Genomic DNA, 17,776 nt, shown 5'->3' on the forward strand with positions numbered 1-17,776 from the left:
GTTTTCTTGTCAGTATTTAAATCACAGTAGTTCCTTAAGTTCCTAAATCTGTTTATTCTGCAATTAATGAACATATTTTGGCAACAGGTTCTAAAATGCTTGGGTAATCATGTAACCTGTACTAGACCTGCTAGACCGTCTGGCCATTTTTAATTTAGACTGTATTTCATTCACAGAGTTGTGTTCTGTTTTGGGTTTCTGATGAGATTTTTAAAATGTTGACAATAAAAAAACTTGAAAATAACCGGTTGGCTCCTTAAGTTTTACAGAGGAGAGCACAGAAGCTTAACTATGTTCTATGTTGGGTAGTAAAGTCAGTACCAGAAGATAAAAAATAACCTTCTGCAACCTTCATTTCAATATCATAAGCCTGCATTAAAAAATATATCAATGTACCAAACACTAACAAGAAAGAGAAAGGAAAAGTTTATTTTAAATATTCAATAATAATATGAGACTTTACAATATAAAAGAGAACAATGTGATATGATTTAATATAATATGATACAACATGATGCAATGCAATACTATATGACACAATATTATACAATATGGTACAACAAAATACAATATAATATGAAATTATATAATATGATATGAAACAATATAATATGGGTTGATGTACATTCTTGGCAATGTTGCCAATGAGAGTTAAAAATAAGTTTTTAAAGGAACTTAGAACATCAATAATTTAATAATTATACATAAATTTAAAAACAAATAATACAGCAGGAATGTAGATAAAACTATTGATAAGGTGAAATAAATAAATAAATAAATTAAATAAAAGGCCGTATTCAACCAATGTGTCAGGTCCTCTGTTGTAAATGTTGTAGTTTTATCATTATTATTATTATTATTATTGTTATCATTATTATTATTGCTGTTTGATGTCAAGACAAATCTTAATGGCTTTATTTCTGCCCAACTTCACCTGGCAGCTGTCTGGCCAACGATCAGCTGGTTCTTATTTTAGTCTGTGAGAAAATGATTTTCTTCACTACACTAGGTGGCAATGTGTGTCTGCTTAGCTCTTTCTATTACGTCAGCAGCTGTAAAATTACATATCTGGTTCTGGCCACAACAATCATATAAACCATAAAAGTAAAAAAACATAAAGAAAAAAAAAATCAGAAGACTGGAACTGATTTCCTAATAACTGTTTTCACTTTCAACTTTTTAAATGGACTTAGCTGCCACCTACAGAGCATAATCATATGTTTCTGAGAAAAAGCATGATTTTATAGGCAGTCTGCCAGGTTCTCCTGATAACAGCTTCTTCTGTAGTTATAGGATGTAAATGTAAGTATAACACTTACTCGCAACAAAAACACTTTTTTTCCCCCCTAGGAATATGAGCTGCCTCTCTTTGACACAAGCAGATGCATAACAAAACTTTCCATCAGCTTAACATGTTTTCCATCAACACTTTGCTGCCGGTTTTTTTCCACTGATCTTATTAATTGCCTCCCGTTCATACAACTGAAAAGATTTTAATCTTTTACTTTGAAACAGACTGACAAAGCATTTTAACAAGTTCTTCCATGCAATCATTAGAAAAAAAGTGTCAAAAGTAGTTCTTAAAAAGATTGTTAAGAGTACAAAATGAGTACAAAAATTAATTGCTCAAGAACAATAAAAATCACTGCCATTGTTTCATAACTCAGTGTTGTACAAAAATACTCATTAAGTCAGCCTACATCTTATGTTGCTCTGAACAATGGTAATAAAAAGTTATTTGTTCATCTTCCTAATCAATATTCTTAACCAAAACATGATTTAAAAAGAGACATTCACATCTACTAGTGTACTCAAGCTTTAGTGCAGCTCTTCAAGGTTTTATTTAGCTTCCTCCCTGCTTTCTTTGAAGAAAATATCAATATTGCATGAGAGGCACAATATAATAAAGACAGTAAACAACGGCCAAAGTTAGATCTCAACAACAAGAAGAGCCACCAGTTGGAATGATCAAATCCTGGAGAAACAGATAAAAAGCAAAGCAACACAATAATAAATCTATAGGGTGTAATTAAATGGTTCACCAGCTTAGCATTTTTCATTGCTAGAATCATAAGTGACAGTCAGATTCTAATTATAAGCTTTACCACAATCCAGACTAATGCAAATAAACACACTTTATGCTACACTGAAGCGGACAGAGTTTCCACTTTTAATTAGGATTCAGTGAACAAAAGGAACAATACAGATCTGTAAACCTCTTGAGCCCAACTTCAACCACCACTAACTACAAAGACAGATAACAAAGACAAGCCTACTGAGCTACAGTAAATGACTTTAACATACATCTGTACTCTCACAAAACCGAACAAATTAAAGGCAGAGAATGGGAAACTGGAAGCTGAGAAATACACGAGTTACAACACTAGAGAATTAAAACTTGTAAACAGAAAAAAAAAAAGACACCAAATCTCTTCTCTCAAAAACAAGACAAGCAGACAGACAATCTGAGGGGGAGTCAGTGAAGAAGAAAGACAGCCATATTGATTTCCTGTGTAACAAGAACAGAGTGGACAGAGAAAAATGTACTTCTGTTATCAGAAACAAATAACAGGTCATTTTTTTGCTCTCTGCCTTTCCTACCTTTCGGCGAATCACTTAGCTATTACACTTTTTCTGCATCTTCCAGAGTCGGGATATTACATAGATTACTCAATTTTAAGCCAATCTCTTTAATGAATCTGTCAAGACAGAAAGTCATTTGATTGCAACGCTAATATTTCCCGGGAAGATAGTCAATGCCGAACTGATCACTGAGCAGGAGGAAATAGAAGTGTCTAAAGGTGCAAACGGAAGCAAATTAGAACACAAGCGACACAAATCAAAACCAAAGTCTTCACTCGCTCACACGTCCTAAACACGTGTTTTTGAAAACTGTGGGTGTGGATGTGAAAGATTGTAGGTCGAATATGAAAATCGTTTTTGGAAATCGATTTTTTTTTTAAATTTACGCACGAGCATTCTTTAAAGGAATGCAAATCACCCGCCGCCTTTCATGTCAGAGTTTTAAACTACAACCATCTCATGGTGAGAAGAGACAGAGTTAGAGCTGTTTTGGTCAAAACCTTGGAAATGATATTATGAGCTAAGAGAATGTGTTGAGTATGAATCTCTGCTACTGCTGCAACAGCTGTAGAACTGACCCATTAACTGTTGGCTGGGGTGGCCATCTTGAACTGGACTGACTCTAAAAGTGAATCAGTTATAGAGGAACAACCAATGATCACTTTCTGGGAGTTTCTTTAAAATACGTCTGCTAGTTCATGAGTTATTTTACTAACACTACAGACAAGCAAACACACAAATAGACAAAAGCATTATAGCGATAATTACGCTTGTCAGAAGGGGATTGTTATGTCAAATCATAGTAAAGTCTTTGCGATTCAAATTGTTTCAACAATAGCTTCTAACTGGTTGTTGCTGAAGTTTTAATATTGATTCTGAGGAGTTTGCAGTCAGATATAAACCAGCAGAGGACAAACTGAGAGACAGACTGCAGGGGACTAAAACTGATTCCGTAGATCAAAATACAAGAGTGACTTCAAAGCTGCTTTCAGTCAAGATAGTACGTGCATTATTCTAGGAAAAAAAAGAAGAAAAGAAAAGAAGAAGAAAATCAGAAAATTACCCTTAGTTTCCAGGAAGAGTTGGAATACAAAGCCAGTGTGATTTCAAATGGTGTATTTATTTGATTGGAAGTGATTTTAAATAAAAAGCTTTTTGATTGAACTCTGCCTGCCATATCCTCAGTGCATGAGTGTGTGTGCAGCACAATGCGGCCCAGATGTATCTGCATAATGCATGGCTTGCAACAGACGGGTTTGACCACTAATCAGTTTTGCCATTAAAGTCGGCTGATGGTATCTCTCCTTTTTGGAAACAGTGACAGAAATGTGCAATTGATGCTGCATTAAAGAAAAGAATCCTATGGAGCACCGTGTCTCGAGTCTGTGTTTTCCAAAACAAATTAAAATTGTCTGTGTTTATGTGTGAGGTGTTACAATTAAAGTGTGCCATTTAAATATAATTGATGATAAGGCATCACGGTACATAAACACAAATTTTACTATTATTTGCCTGAAAAGCAGTTTTATATTAGAATGAAGAGTAACGGTGTAGTAAACGGTTCCCTGCTCAACAATTATGCTGAGCAGTCAGCCTTTCAGAGACAGACTCCACGTGTCACAGAGAGGTCAGAACTAATAATCAGAGATGTAAATGTAGGCCTTCTCACACAGTAACACTGCTTGTTTCTCATGTTTGTCTAGGAGCTCCACACAGAAATTAAACTGATTCTTTTTACATGATCGATTTATTCACGGGTCTGCAACCTTTTACATAGGTGTGCATCTATGTCATACACAACTGTTTTACAATCCTTCAACTGTGCGCTCTCCTTTCAGAACAAAACAACAAATTCAGTTTGACTGGATGGATTTAGTTATCTCAGAATATTGTGAGGTAGAACAAAACACATCTCCAAAGTGATTCTTACCGACTGTGGAGCCTGGAGATGGAACGTTCTGGTCTGCTTCATCGCATCACGGTTTAGGTAGCGTGGTGGTGTCATTGATTAAACTGTAAACTCTGCCTCATATAAAAGGATATTTAAAGATGGCATGAGGCAACCTGTCTGCAAGCTAACAAAATCAGCAAACTTTGAGTCAAAAAGAGGAGAATAACGATTATGGGCAAGTCAAAGTCTTGATTTGAAGTCTGATAAAAGGCTATGGAGGGTAATTAAGACATGCAATGCATTCAAGCACCTGGTGAGCAAAGACATTTTTTATTAAAAGAGAGCTCAACAGTTTTAAGTAAGCTGCTGTTAAGAGAGTGGAGGGCAGTTATGCAAAGCCCCCATCATAAAATAGGGCTTCACTGATATTTCTCTTAAAGAAAACAGAGCCGACACTTGCCTTTAAGGTTGATGTATTTTGTCTGTATTATATTGTTTTCTTAATGTTTTCAGTTGACAAGTACAGTGAATCTTTGAAACTATTGTAAATGTTTCGTGCTGTTGGGCATTTACTTTAACAGTAGTCGTTATTTGAAGATGATATGCTGTATTCAGATGAATGTGAAACTGTGCGCAAAGATGATGTGACAGAGTTAACCTCATGTCGTCAAGCAATCTGCCAAATCAACTAAAGCACTTAACAAAAATGCTGCAAGCGTACAGTTTATTCCCAGAACTCCACTGCAAGTGTTTACTCAGATTTTTCTAATAAAATGACACCGTCTCACTGTCATCCCTTAGGTATGACATTTTAATATCCCTGTTTAATGATTTCAGGTCCATTGTTTAAACCACATCTGGAATAAGCTTTTGTATTTTAGTAAGCCTTCAAATAAAAAAGATGAATTTTAAAAAATCTGTCTGCTTTGTTTGACCTCATCAAACATGAAAAAAAGAAACTGATTGTGCACGGTCTGAATAAAATCAGTGTTAGATGTTAAAACACTCCTTTTCCCTACCTTTTTCTTTTGTTTCCACAGAACCTTGAATACTATGACTAGATTTCTTTTTGGAGGAACGCAGAAAATGAGAGAAAGAAATCTGCTGCAGTGAGCAAGAGAACCTCAGTTAAAGATTTATCTACCTGCCAGTCAGCAACAAGACCAAAAGCCATAGGCTACAAAGGAATGGACTCAGAATGCCCTGTAGTGTGGACTCCCAAGCTCAGACCAAATCAGAATTTGTGGCAGGACCTGAAAATTGCCTTTTACTCACCATCCCCTCGCAGTACATCAGACTGCTTTACACTAGAGAAAGAGGTAAATTTGGCCAAATGTGCAATGCTATCCACCCTATGTGAGTTGATGCACACCTGAAGGCATTTTTTCTACATTTCAACCTGAAAAGATGTGATTTTATGTCATTTTAATCACTTAAAATAAGCACCTGCAGAAAAATAAGCACCTGCAGAAAATCTTCTAGTTGGGGGGCCACTGTTAATCTTGGGATGGACACCAAATTCAGAAGCCATAACAGAATCTAGGGAGTTTTATGATACACATATATACTGCAATATGTGCAATATGGGAGGTAATGAATTGCCCTCTGATAAAGACCTGCTTTCTTTTTGTTTTGATTTGTTTTTTACTTTATATTTCACATTACTAACTGAACACGGTCACTACTTAATTTATGGAAGCTTGCCCTCGTCTCTCTTAATTTCATATTGATTTAAGTGCATGGCATGTGCTGCCTTTCATGCCAAAGTTTTAAACAAAGATCTTGCATGATCTGTTTGCAGTCAGAGTATGTGTAAGGGATGACGCTCAGCTGTTATCACAACAAATTTTAGCTAAAAAAATCTATAAAACTGTAAAACTGATTGAGTTACAGAGATGTTTGTGTTTGCTAAGGATGATTATCAGTGGATTTTTCTGGTAATTTTCTTTAAATCCATTTAGTGGTTCATGAAATATTTTGCTAACAGACAGATTATGCATATAAAATTATGTGCCCTTTCTTTCAGTCTATGTTGAAGTTGTTGTCTCTAAAAATAATTTTCCCCATCAAAAACTGACTTCTTTGAAGCATTACAGACATGAATATGTGTTTTAAAAGGTTTGAAGAACAGCCACACAAGTTAAAATCTTTGAGTAGCCAGTTTGATCCTAGTTAAAATTACATTTAATTCATTTCTCAGTTGAAGACACTGTCAAGTCCCAATGACAGCGACGAGTTGGTGGCTTTTATTTTGAATTTTAAAAAAAACTAAGTGTGGTTTTATTTTGAAAGCACCCTCCGGAAGTATTGCATTGCATTCACGCAACTTGACAATATGGATTACTGAAAGAGCGCCACAGAAAAGCCAACAGATGTGCAGGCGCTGCATGAGGAGAGGACATAAAACAAGGCGCTGAAGTTCATTTTATTTAAACACTTCTCTTTTTCCTTTGTTGCTCATGAGGCGGATTTAATCCCTGGAAGGATTTTTTGTTTGTTTCTTTTCAGTTTTTTTTTTTAAATTATTACTATTATTATTCTCTTTGTTTTTAAAACTGCACGTGAGGATGGAGAAGCAGGACTTCAGGAGGAAGGCTCCAGCTGGCCGCAGAGCGCTGTGGAGCATCTCTTCAGATGAGACAAGAAATTGTTGAAGAGGCTCAGCGGGTTGAACCATGAAGTACGGAGCGGTGGTTCTGACGGCTGGGCTCACTGGTCTGCTCAGCTTCAGCCTCCTCGCTGTGGCAATTGGGACTGACTATTGGTACATAATCGATGTGAATAAATCCAACTACACAGGTCCAGATGACCTGAGCTCACACTCTGGATTGTGGAGAATCAATGAAGGTTTGTCAGTTTTACATTTCCTGTAAAATAGTCTGCATGCAAATGTGTTTTAAAATCTCAACATTTATGTAACTTTTGCTCTGCTGAGAACTATAAAAGTTAATCAGATTTTAAATTATTTTCCTGTCAACTTCTCTGTCATTCGGTAGATGACTACATCAGATCATTTGTGCATTGCATGTTGAGACTATCTGGTTGTTTTTTTTGTTTTGTTTTTTCCGCTGGTGTTGCTGCTCTACTGTGCTGATGATCAGCATCCCTCAGTGGCTCCTGATTAAACCCTCATCTGCTCACTGTGAAGAAAGCAGGTGCAGAAACTGCCTGCAGTGGATCTCAGATTGTGATAGTGACACAGAGAGGACTTTTATCTCGGTGTATAAAGACGTGTTGAGTTGTAAACTGCTTTATTAACGATTGCATTAAAAAATGAGTATTTACAGTTAATATAATGAGCCGTTTGGTTTGTAAAAATGTGCAGTGATATAGGGTCATTTGTCACTGTGGCAGCTCACATCGCTACCATCCTCAGCTCAGCAGCTTGGAGCTTGTTAAAGAGTTCTGGATATTTTATGATTGCTGTAATGCCTTTAGTCTGCACAGTTGCAGGTCTTCGATATGTTTCATTTGCTGGTGGAACCCGCAGTTCAAAAACAATATGAAGCTTTTCTATATACATCAGTAGCTGAACATTAAACCTCAAACGAAAACCTGCGGGCAGATCTGGGGAAATGTGTTACTCACACATTTGGTTTTGTAAGTGTGTCACAAAAATGTGTTCACTTTGAATAAAAGACATGTTGCAATAAGTTCACATATTTGGGGGATTTTTCTTTTCCGATTGTGTTAAGTTCCCCTCAGCTCTGGCGCGGGGTTTTGTCATGTAACCTTTTCCTTTGACATTTTCAGGAGCAAACAGGAGTTCAGTCATCTCCTCTTTCACAGCAAATATGTCCAGCCTGTCAGAGACAGAAAGGCACCTTCTTGGTGAGTGCTTTCGTTTGCTTTTTTTCTTCACCTGACAAAAGGAATTACATGAAATCTAAATGGCTGCCAGACACTCTTATTCAGGAGACTAACAATAAACCTGCATTAACATTCAGTTAAGGCTGGTGTGTATTTGGTGAATTTTTTTTGAAAGGTAAATGACTTAACTCAAGTCCTAGATTAGATTAGACTCCGTAGGGGCCTGAAGAACAGTCCTTGTTTACAACCTTGACAGGAAGAAACTGAATTAAATCATTTGCTGAGACAGAGGCTATCTCAATCAACTCTGCAAGTTGATTATACTCTACTGACAATAGGAATAAAAGCCTACGGCTCCCCAGATGATTAAAATCAATTTGGGAATCGCAGATGCTTTTTCCAAATGATTGCACTCAGAGTTACTGTGAAATACAGCTAAGTTGTAGCTCAGACCCTCTAACAAAACCACAAATTGTGTCTGCCCTTGTAAACATGTATTTTCAGGCTTGCACAAGGTGGTGGTCATCATGTTGCCTTTCAGCCTAGTTCTGCTGGTGTTGGGCTGGATATTTGGACTTGTCAGCTCTTTGGCCTGCAGCCCCAAGTTACTGGCTGCATCGGCGTCCTACTTTCTTTGCTGCAGTAAGTTCACACACAGCTACTACTGTTTACTGAACCAGTGTGCTTTGCATGCAGGCTCGATTATTTTTTTAATTTTATTTTTCTCGTTATTGCCAGCGCGCACAATACGAGCCATACAAGCACAGCTCTGATTGAGAAAAACCTTGAAAATTTTATTCCAGCTGCTCTTATTCACTTCTGACCATAGCCACTGCTGGACTCTAAATTCAGCTTTCATAGCCATGAGCAGCACAGTTGAGTGCACTGATGACCATTGAGAAAGTCATTAAAATTGTGTGAGTGTTGCATATTTCTAAATAATTGAAGAATGTCATTGGTTCACCATAGGGCTAATTTAGAATGAGACATAAAATATCTTGCTTAATTTGTGAGTGAATGGAGTAAAATATTGTTGCACAAATACAGATTTAAAGACCCTGCCTGACTCAGGGTATTATGATAGAAATATTGTCGATGTGAAAGGTGGTTTTATCTCTGCCACATCAAGCCAAGCTGGGGCTCCTCACCCAAACACACAGATAGATAATTGTTATATGATACATAACAGTGTGATTGCAGCTGTGATTTAGCCACAATAAGGACAAATGTTCTCAGTTTTTTTTAAATGCATCTTTTATAAAACAGATTGAGATTACAAACTAGTTCCTGATGAGGCTGGCCGTTACTTTAGACACACTGCCACCAAACAGTCTCAGCATGGATAATGGCGTAATTGACAGTATTCATGTCAGCATGTTGGCTGATTGCTCATTGACAGCAACACTTCGCACAAATCTGCACACAAGAGATTCCTGCTGATTGAAGGACCCCTACTTCCCGAGACAATCGTCAATTATCTCTGTCGCGTGACTTTCCCTGATGCTTAAGCATAAGAAATATTAAGGGTCAAGCCATAAATAAACATATTCTAATTGTTGGAATGTCTTCATAAAGCCCTTAATTAAAAAAATGCAATGGCATGAAAGTGGTATGAAACATAATTCCTAATTTTTAAAAAAAGAACTACTACTTTTTGATGAATCTCTTTTCTTTGAGCAGCAATGTTCTGAGACACAGAAAGTACACTTGATGTACTGCTTCCTTAAATGGCTGTGCAAGGGCATGTGTTTTATCAGCACTACTGTAACAGAGTGATTCTGTTTCTCCCTTGTTCAGCTTTTGAACTGTGGCAATAAATATGACAGCAAGGAAAGAAAGACTTTGACAGGGACTGAAGTCAAAATGAAGATAGATAGATAGATAGATAGATAGATAGATAGATAGATAGATAGATAGATAGATAGATAGATAGATAGATAGATAGATAGATAGATAGATAGATATGTCCTTGGGCATCACACTAAAACCCCCATTGCTCACTTATCAGTGTGTGAGTGAGAGCATAAAGTGCCGTATATAGTATAAAAAATATAGTAAAAAGCACTGTGTGGGTGTGAATTGGTGAATGAGAAACACTTTAAAGCATTTTGCAAAACCTAGAGAAAACAGAAAGGTGCTAAATATATGCAGATTTATCTCTCTTGGTAATCTTTCTATTTTGTTAAGTTACAACCAGGGAATTTATTTAGATTTTTTTTATTTAATTAAAACCAATAATTAAAAGAATCAAATTAAATGCACAGTAAATATGTAAATATGAAAAGGGGTGCATTCCGTCTCTGCTTTGAAGCCCCCACTATTACCTCCAGAAGCCACATAATTTGTCAAATAAGATCCACTTTATTAATCTGAAGTCATTTTTTTAAAGAATTATTGCTTTTAATCAAATGGAAAATCCATTTAAATTCCATGTTGTCAGGCAACAAAAGAAAAGGAATACCAAGAGCGATGACTACTTTTGCACCCCACTGTAAGTGGGGCCTATTTACCATTTACAGCACTCAGAGACATGCCAAGTGGTAAGTTGCACGGATTGGATTGAAAATAGGTGAAAAAGCAGCTTATATCAAAAAATAAACCTAAAAAAGCCTTCCTCAAATCTACAGAACTATTGCTCAAGATGTTGAGTACTGGATTCAAAATATTAGAAGCTGCTATTCCACAATACACCATCTTCACTAACTAGCACGTTGCATCATCTTCTGCCTGCACTTCAATATCAAAAGACCTGCCAGCACCGGGCTCTGCCACTTTCAAAATCAAGGTAAACACAAAAAAGAGGTAATGGATTTGTGTGTGTGTGTGTGTGTGTGTTTTGTTCTGCTTTTATCCCTCTTATTTAATGCATTAGCACCATTTTGTTTTTCTTCCCAGTTCAATATTTTAGTGTCAGAGATTTAGGGTTTGTGTTTTAGTCCCTGGCATCATGCACAGCTGGAATGATGAAATTATCTTCTTAGATTTTGTAAACATGAGCACTGACAGAACTGCTTTTTTATTGAACACTATGAACTGTGGTTCATAAAAGGTTGGCAGAATCTTGCAGTGGGTACCTGAGTGTAACAAAGGTTTGTAGGCACTACTGCAGCTGAAATCTAAATGATATAATTTATTTTCTCTCTCTCTCATGCACCTATATTTACGTTGTACTTGACAAAGTGAGAAAACTCATTTGTGAAATTTATTTAAAGATTAATTAGCAAAAGTAAACAGAGTCCAGGACAATGCAGAGAAAAGTAGATTTTCTTTCCACTGTGCCACACTAAAGGTCAATTTGAATTGTTCATTTATTGGCTGAATACTTTGCACATTTAGCTGTTGACATTTAATGCTGTGATTTTTTTTTTTTTTCCTCGCTGGCCCACCTCTGAAGTTAAACAAGACCTATTTTCTGTCTTCTGGTGAACACAAGAAAGAAATAGATTGATTTATGGAATATATAAATGCTACACAGAGGAAAGCTTTGCAGCACTGCTTTCCTTCTGAAGAAAAACTGATCAGATTATATTTGGAGGCAACATAACGAGATGATTTGCATATGACTGACTGAAAATGCGTTTACAGAGGCTGCCTTTGCATCTAATAATTGCAGGGTTCATCGTTGCTTTGAAGCAAAACAGTTTTTGTGATGGTTCTTTAGAAACTCATTGCCAAAACATTTTATCTAAATTCATATTTAAATTGGCCTCATTTACAACCATATGAATTGACAAGTTATCCCTTACCTTTTTTACGTCACATTTATCGGTGCTTTTCATTGTGAGAATTTTTCTTTTAAAGAAATTGCTCTGAAAAACATTTCTTGACCAAAGTGTGCAGGTTTGTTGACTTAAACATTGAAATAATTTTACACGTATACTGAGGTAGTGCGGGCTCAGAAAGATTTTTGGGGAGGGGATTTCTAATTCTGCAAATAATTGAAACTAGACATGCTGTTGTAAAGGGAACACAGCAGTCACAACATCAATCGACGTGTTCTTTTTCTGACCCATTACTGCTCCGTAGTCATTATTAGGGTGTAATTTGGAGTTAGCATTGGACTCAGAGCAACCAGATAATTCCTAGACAGAGTTAAAAAAGAAAGAAAGAGAGACAATCGACTCCATCAGACAAAACTCTGTTGTTGCGAGTCTTGTGTATCACTAGACAATCAAAAACAGTCATTACAGTCAATGACCCACACAAATAGAGAATCTGCAAATGTTTAGCACTGATGGGTTGAACCGCTCCACCTTCATGGTTGAGTTTGAGCAGTTCTGTCATCATGCTCCATCCTGTTCAGAGACAGTCGGGCAGATGGACAGGCAGACGTATTAACACCTGTCACAGGTCTCAGAACCACTTTCTTAGGAGGAAAGGGTTGAGCTCTTTGGAACTTGCTGCAAATCATTCAGGGTTTTACACACAGCAAGAGGGCAGAGTGAAGCTACACTACAAACCTTTCCCTTTCATTTCCACCAGGTTTCAGTTCTACTATGTAGCACTGGTACGTTTCTATATCTGTTTTAAAAATGGCACACTTTGTCCTTTTCACATGTAAAAAGCAAGTATTTTAAAATGTTCTCAAAAACATCAAAAAAGTCAGTCTCCCAGAGAAAAATATGTTGCTGTTTTATTTATTTATTTTTTCTTTCCTTGTTCTCATAAGAGACATGGAATCTCTCACTTAGCAATTACCTGGCAACAGCCCTTTTATTCATTCTTTTAGCCCGGCAAATTTTTTCAGCTCAGGCAACGGGAGTTTAGCACGGTTTGAAACTTATCAGGTTGATATCTGAGGTAAAATACCTGGTCTGTCAACAAAAATGTGTTAAATTCACTCCAAACTACCTCCTAATAATGCAAGTCACAAAAAAAAAAAAAAAAAAAAAAAAAAAAAAGAACGGTCACAATGTGCATGCTTTTAAAACAGAAAAAATAACACATAGATATTGTTATGATGCTGGTTTCCAGGCAGTTGTAGAGTATTTTCCTGACAGCTGGGTTGAAAAGGCTGTTCAGTGTACAGCATTTCTTCGACTAAACAACAAGAAAACAAATCCCACAGATATGAATACCACAGCGGGGTTAATTGGTTGTAGGCATGAGCATGAAGCGTTTTCTGCCTTCATGCGCTGTTCCGTGTAATGGACTGTTGCCTTTCACACTCTTTCTCTAAATCGGGTGCGTGGATAGTTTTATATAATAATTCCTGGTAATTACAGTGTAGGATGAAGAAACTCAGGAGTTTCTTGGATCACAAAATAAGTGCACTTCTGCGTTATAGTGACACAAAGAAATGTTACATTTTAAAAAGCTCTGTGCTTTTTCTGTGTCTGCAGGTGTTTTCACCCTGACTGGGGTCAGCATCTATATTAAATACTCCAATCAGGCCATGGAGGAGTTCCAGCGGACTGTGCCCCCCGAGAATCTAATTTACGTCCATGTGTCATTTGGCTGGTCCTTGGCCACTGCGTGGCTCTCCTACAGCCTGGAGGTGGCAACTGGCCTGCTGCTGATGCTGGCCGCCAGGATAGTTCAGCTCAAGGGGCATTATGATTCTGGTGTAGCTATTGCCATGTTATAACGAACCTCGAAGCTCATTCTATCTGTATTTTTTATTTATTTATTTATTTTTATTAATGGAAAACAGGCTCACAAGAGGCCAGGCAGGTCAAGAGCCGAGAGCGCAGAATGTAGCACAAGCTGTCTCTACATAACTGCAAGCAGACGCACAAAGAAGCTGATGAAATGATTTTGTTGAACATCTGCTTCATTGTGAACACGGTGCATTGTGATGCACGTTGCCTTTCATTTTCTTGGCATTATTTTCCACCCGCTGACCCTGCCTAAAGTAATGTTGCGGGACGTGGTCAAACAAACAAGAAAATGAAGTGAGCCAGGATAATTACAGCAGAGCAGTATTTATTTTCCCCCCTTTGAGTGTATCAATGCAGGGTTTTTCAGCCTCGTTGCTATATAACCATGTTACTGGGTTTAACAGTGCCGTGCAATACGAAGAGAAGGCAAGCATTTAGCTTAAAGCGGTTATATCCATTTTGATGTATGTAGGCTCTTTGCCATATGAAGAACTGTGTTTAACATATTTGACCACACAAAAAGAAGCGATGAAGTTTTTCATGTTTTAAGCAGAACAGCTGCTTTGTTGCTGCTCCGCGTACTGGAGAAAATTTGCACTTCACAGCTCTGAAAAAAAACATTCGATATTGAGTCAAGTTGAGATGTTGCTGAGTTATTTGACTTTTAGAGCAGCCTATTGATGTTAGTTATGCTTTACGCTTACAAGTCTCCGTGCCCAAGCTGCCAGTAGACGCACTAATCATGAAAACAAGGTGAAGATACAGTTAGTGCTCCCGTAGAGATGCTGTTTTTAGCAGAACAAAATATGTGCATGTGTACTGCCTGTTTTACTCTTCATAAGGATGCAGTAATGTAAAATATTGTGATTCAACAATGAGACGTCTTTTCTCTGCACAATGCAAGTTCAAAAAAAACATTGTTGACGCAGTCGTTTAGATCTATGAAGTGGGGTTCTGTGGAAAGATTCTGAACAAATAATGTGTTACATGTTGTAGAAAGCTGTGTGAATGGTCTCAGTTACGAGAAATACAGTTTATTTTTGATTATTTTGATCAGCTAAAAGTATCACTCTAAATTGAGGGAAAATGGCAAAAAAATAAACAGACATTTTGTTGCAGTCTCACTGAATTCCGAGTGTTTTTGACCAAATCACCAGCAAGCTGCATGGTTGCGTTTTAAATACCGGTACCCAGTTTTTGAAAATCATGACCTATTTACATATGCACGGCTTGCAAAACAAAATTTGGGCTGAGCAGATTATTTTGTTGTTCCCCTCTGCCCACCTCAGTTTGCTTTGGACCCACACAGCTGACCTCACATTTATGGTTTAATCTACTGAAGTACACTTGTGAAATGATAGTAGACCGCTTTGGATCCGTTTTTCAATAATTATTATCTATCTTCAGTGTGGTTTTTAGACCCGGACATTACCCTGAGCCATGAGACCAAAGTAGATTGTTGCCATCAGAACAACTCCAGTCTTAAAAATTTCATAGCAGTTTGTGTGAATGCTGTTTTATAATCTCTTACTGTTGGTTTTACATTGTACAGTTTATTCTGTAGAAATATCATAGTATTCCTGCTTGAAGTGTCCCATGTTGCACTAAAACTACTTTGGCTACTGCTCCAAATATTTGCTCTAGCAAATAACTATAAAATTTTATGTAAATAAACTTAAAGCAAAACAGACAGCAATGTAAAGGTCTATAAAGTAACATTTGCATGAAATCTCATGAAATTTTTGAGACGTTCTTGTCAGATTTGAACTTTGTCTTCTTCAAAATTCTGTCTACAACAGGTAAGATATTAATTGTTCATCATCTTTACAGAAAGTTTCATTTTAAAAGACCTAAACTATTGCTTTAATAAGCAACCTTTAGCACTTGCTTTAAGATTTATGGCTCTATATGATGGGTGTAATTTGTCCAATCATGATAAACATTGTGTAAGCTTTAATAAACAAACAGCTTGATGTTTACTTGTTGAATGTGGTAATGAAACATTATTCCAGCTGAGGGATGAATACATAGGAACTGTGACTCTGTAATCCTGTTACACAATCAACTTTGATTGTTGATACAGCAGGATTACCTGAATCAACACTTTATGCATCGACTTGTTCTGCATCCTATTCACCATAAAGTTCACAGGCAACAAGTATTACCGCTGCATGTGTGGCTCCTTTGTTCTGAATAAATTGAAAGTCTGAATGTCATCCTCAGAACATAAATAAAACTCTCCTGGAGTCTGACAGAAAAGAAATTGCTTTATGTGAAGATTTGTTTGTTCCTACCTTGAAGGAATTTGGCCACAACTTATCAATATCTTGTAACGCTGTTGTTTATTGTCTATCCTTTCATAAGTGGATCTGCTCACTGAAAGAGTTGGATATGTTGTCATAACTACAAAAGGTGATTTTATAACGTTCAGAGTCACATAAGTGATGTTTAATAGTAGCGTTGTGATTTCAAGATCTTTTGTTAAACCAACGAAAATTACACTATGTAGTCTGAAGGGAAGAAAAAGGAGCAGAAGATGACAAAGACAGAACCCGAAGCATTAAAATGTTCACTTCGCCTTAATGTGATTTGCAGTCTAATTTGATGTACTTGGAGCTGGTTAATCAGAGCCTAAGCTGTGAAACATTGTGTCCACTCAGCTGTTTGTGTTACAGTTCTTTCGCCAATCATCAGACCTCAGATGGCGAGGAAAAGAGAGGGGAGGGGAGGGGAGGGGGAGAGGAGAGGAGAGGAGAGGAGAGGAGAGGAGAGGAGAGGGTGATAAAAGACTCAAAACACCGGGGCTCTGTCTCACAGTCTCACAGCGCCTTTTAAAAATTAGACCTGCTGAAATCCCATTAATTTTTTATGGGACATAATTCAATCCACTCTGGCAGAAGTTGGCTCTGAACCATCACTTCTTGGTTTATGCCCTTCGCCTTGACGAAAAGCAGTAAATTTGACTCAGAGAAGCACCAAGCCTTGTTTTAAGGATTTATTTGGGTTTTTCACAACCGCTTTCCTTGATCAGATTTTCTGCCGTAGATTATGTCTACAAAAAGTCTCAGATATATTGGCCAAACAGAGCTCCTATAAATCTGTCACTTAATGTCTGAGATGGCCTTGAGTTGTCTTTGTGAAACCTGCCCTTGTGGTCACTAAATCTTTTGCTCTCCACCAGATGCACGATTAAATTAACATTCCAGTTTTCATCATTGTAATTTTTTGACTCATTCTGGGGCAAATTTTACATGAAGTGATGCTCAGCTTCTCAGAATTTTCCTCTTAATAGACCGCAGTCATATCCCCAGTGGACAAGAGATTTTATAGCATAATCTCCCAGTCAGTAATAAAACTCATAAAGTTGTGCTGTATGAACTCCAAGAATACATATTTCAGTTCAAGGCCCAGCATTCCTTGAAGGAATGCATATCACCCATCATCTTTCATGGCAGTTTTTAACTAAGATCATCTTATGCTGAGAAGGGATAGAGTCAGAGACAGCTATCCCGGTCAAATCTTGTAAATGACGTAATATGCAATATTATGCAGTATCTGTAAAAGTCACTGATTTATAACAGTTTTTGTTTTCTAAGGTTGTTTTACTGTGTCAGCCATCTTGAATCTGATTGACTCTAAAAGGTAACTAGTTGTAGATGTATATCCAATGATTACCTTCTGAGTTTTTAAATAATGCATCAACTGGTTTATGAAATATTTTGCTAAAGCTACAGTCAAATGAACACGAGACACAGAAACTTGGAAAAAAAAAACTTTTACTTTTGGTGGCAGGTTATAAAAATCATTCAATTTGATGCAAGACAAGTTAGAAACCACACATTGAAAATGTTGTACAAGCCATTAACCATGAGCCTAAAGAGCTAAAGATTTC

At 37.0% G+C, this 17,776-nt stretch overlaps 1 protein-coding gene across 1 annotated transcript; it reads left to right on the plus strand.

Moving 5' to 3' along the window:
• The first annotated feature begins 6,858 nt into the window (after window positions 1-6,858).
• LOC108241279 (transmembrane protein 235) lies at window positions 6,859-16,121 on the plus strand. The gene is made up of 4 exons (XM_017425311.3): window positions 6,859-7,321; window positions 8,228-8,305; window positions 8,789-8,926; window positions 13,627-16,121. Exons 1-4 carry the CDS (start codon window positions 7,150-7,152, stop codon window positions 13,869-13,871), a joined length of 633 nt encoding a protein of 210 aa, XP_017280800.1. The 5' UTR covers window positions 6,859-7,149; the 3' UTR covers window positions 13,872-16,121.
• The last annotated feature ends 1,655 nt before the right edge of the window (window positions 16,122-17,776 follow it).

Source organism: Kryptolebias marmoratus, linkage group LG12 (genome assembly GCF_001649575.2).
Source record: "Kryptolebias marmoratus isolate JLee-2015 linkage group LG12, ASM164957v2, whole genome shotgun sequence".
Classification (NCBI taxonomy): domain Eukaryota; kingdom Metazoa; phylum Chordata; class Actinopteri; order Cyprinodontiformes; family Rivulidae; genus Kryptolebias; species Kryptolebias marmoratus.

Excerpts from the sequence above, each read along its gene's own strand:
- LOC108241279 (XM_017425311.3), top strand. The coding sequence starts at position 7,150 with ATGAAGTACGGAGCGGTGGTTCTGACGGCTGGGCTCACTGGTCTGCTC. Across the intron at positions 7,322-8,227 it reads ATTGTGGAGAATCAATGAAG|GAGCAAACAGGAGTTCAGTC; the intron begins GTTTGTCAGTTT and ends TGACATTTTCAG. Across the intron at positions 8,306-8,788 it reads GACAGAAAGGCACCTTCTTG|GCTTGCACAAGGTGGTGGTC; the intron begins GTGAGTGCTTTC and ends ATGTATTTTCAG.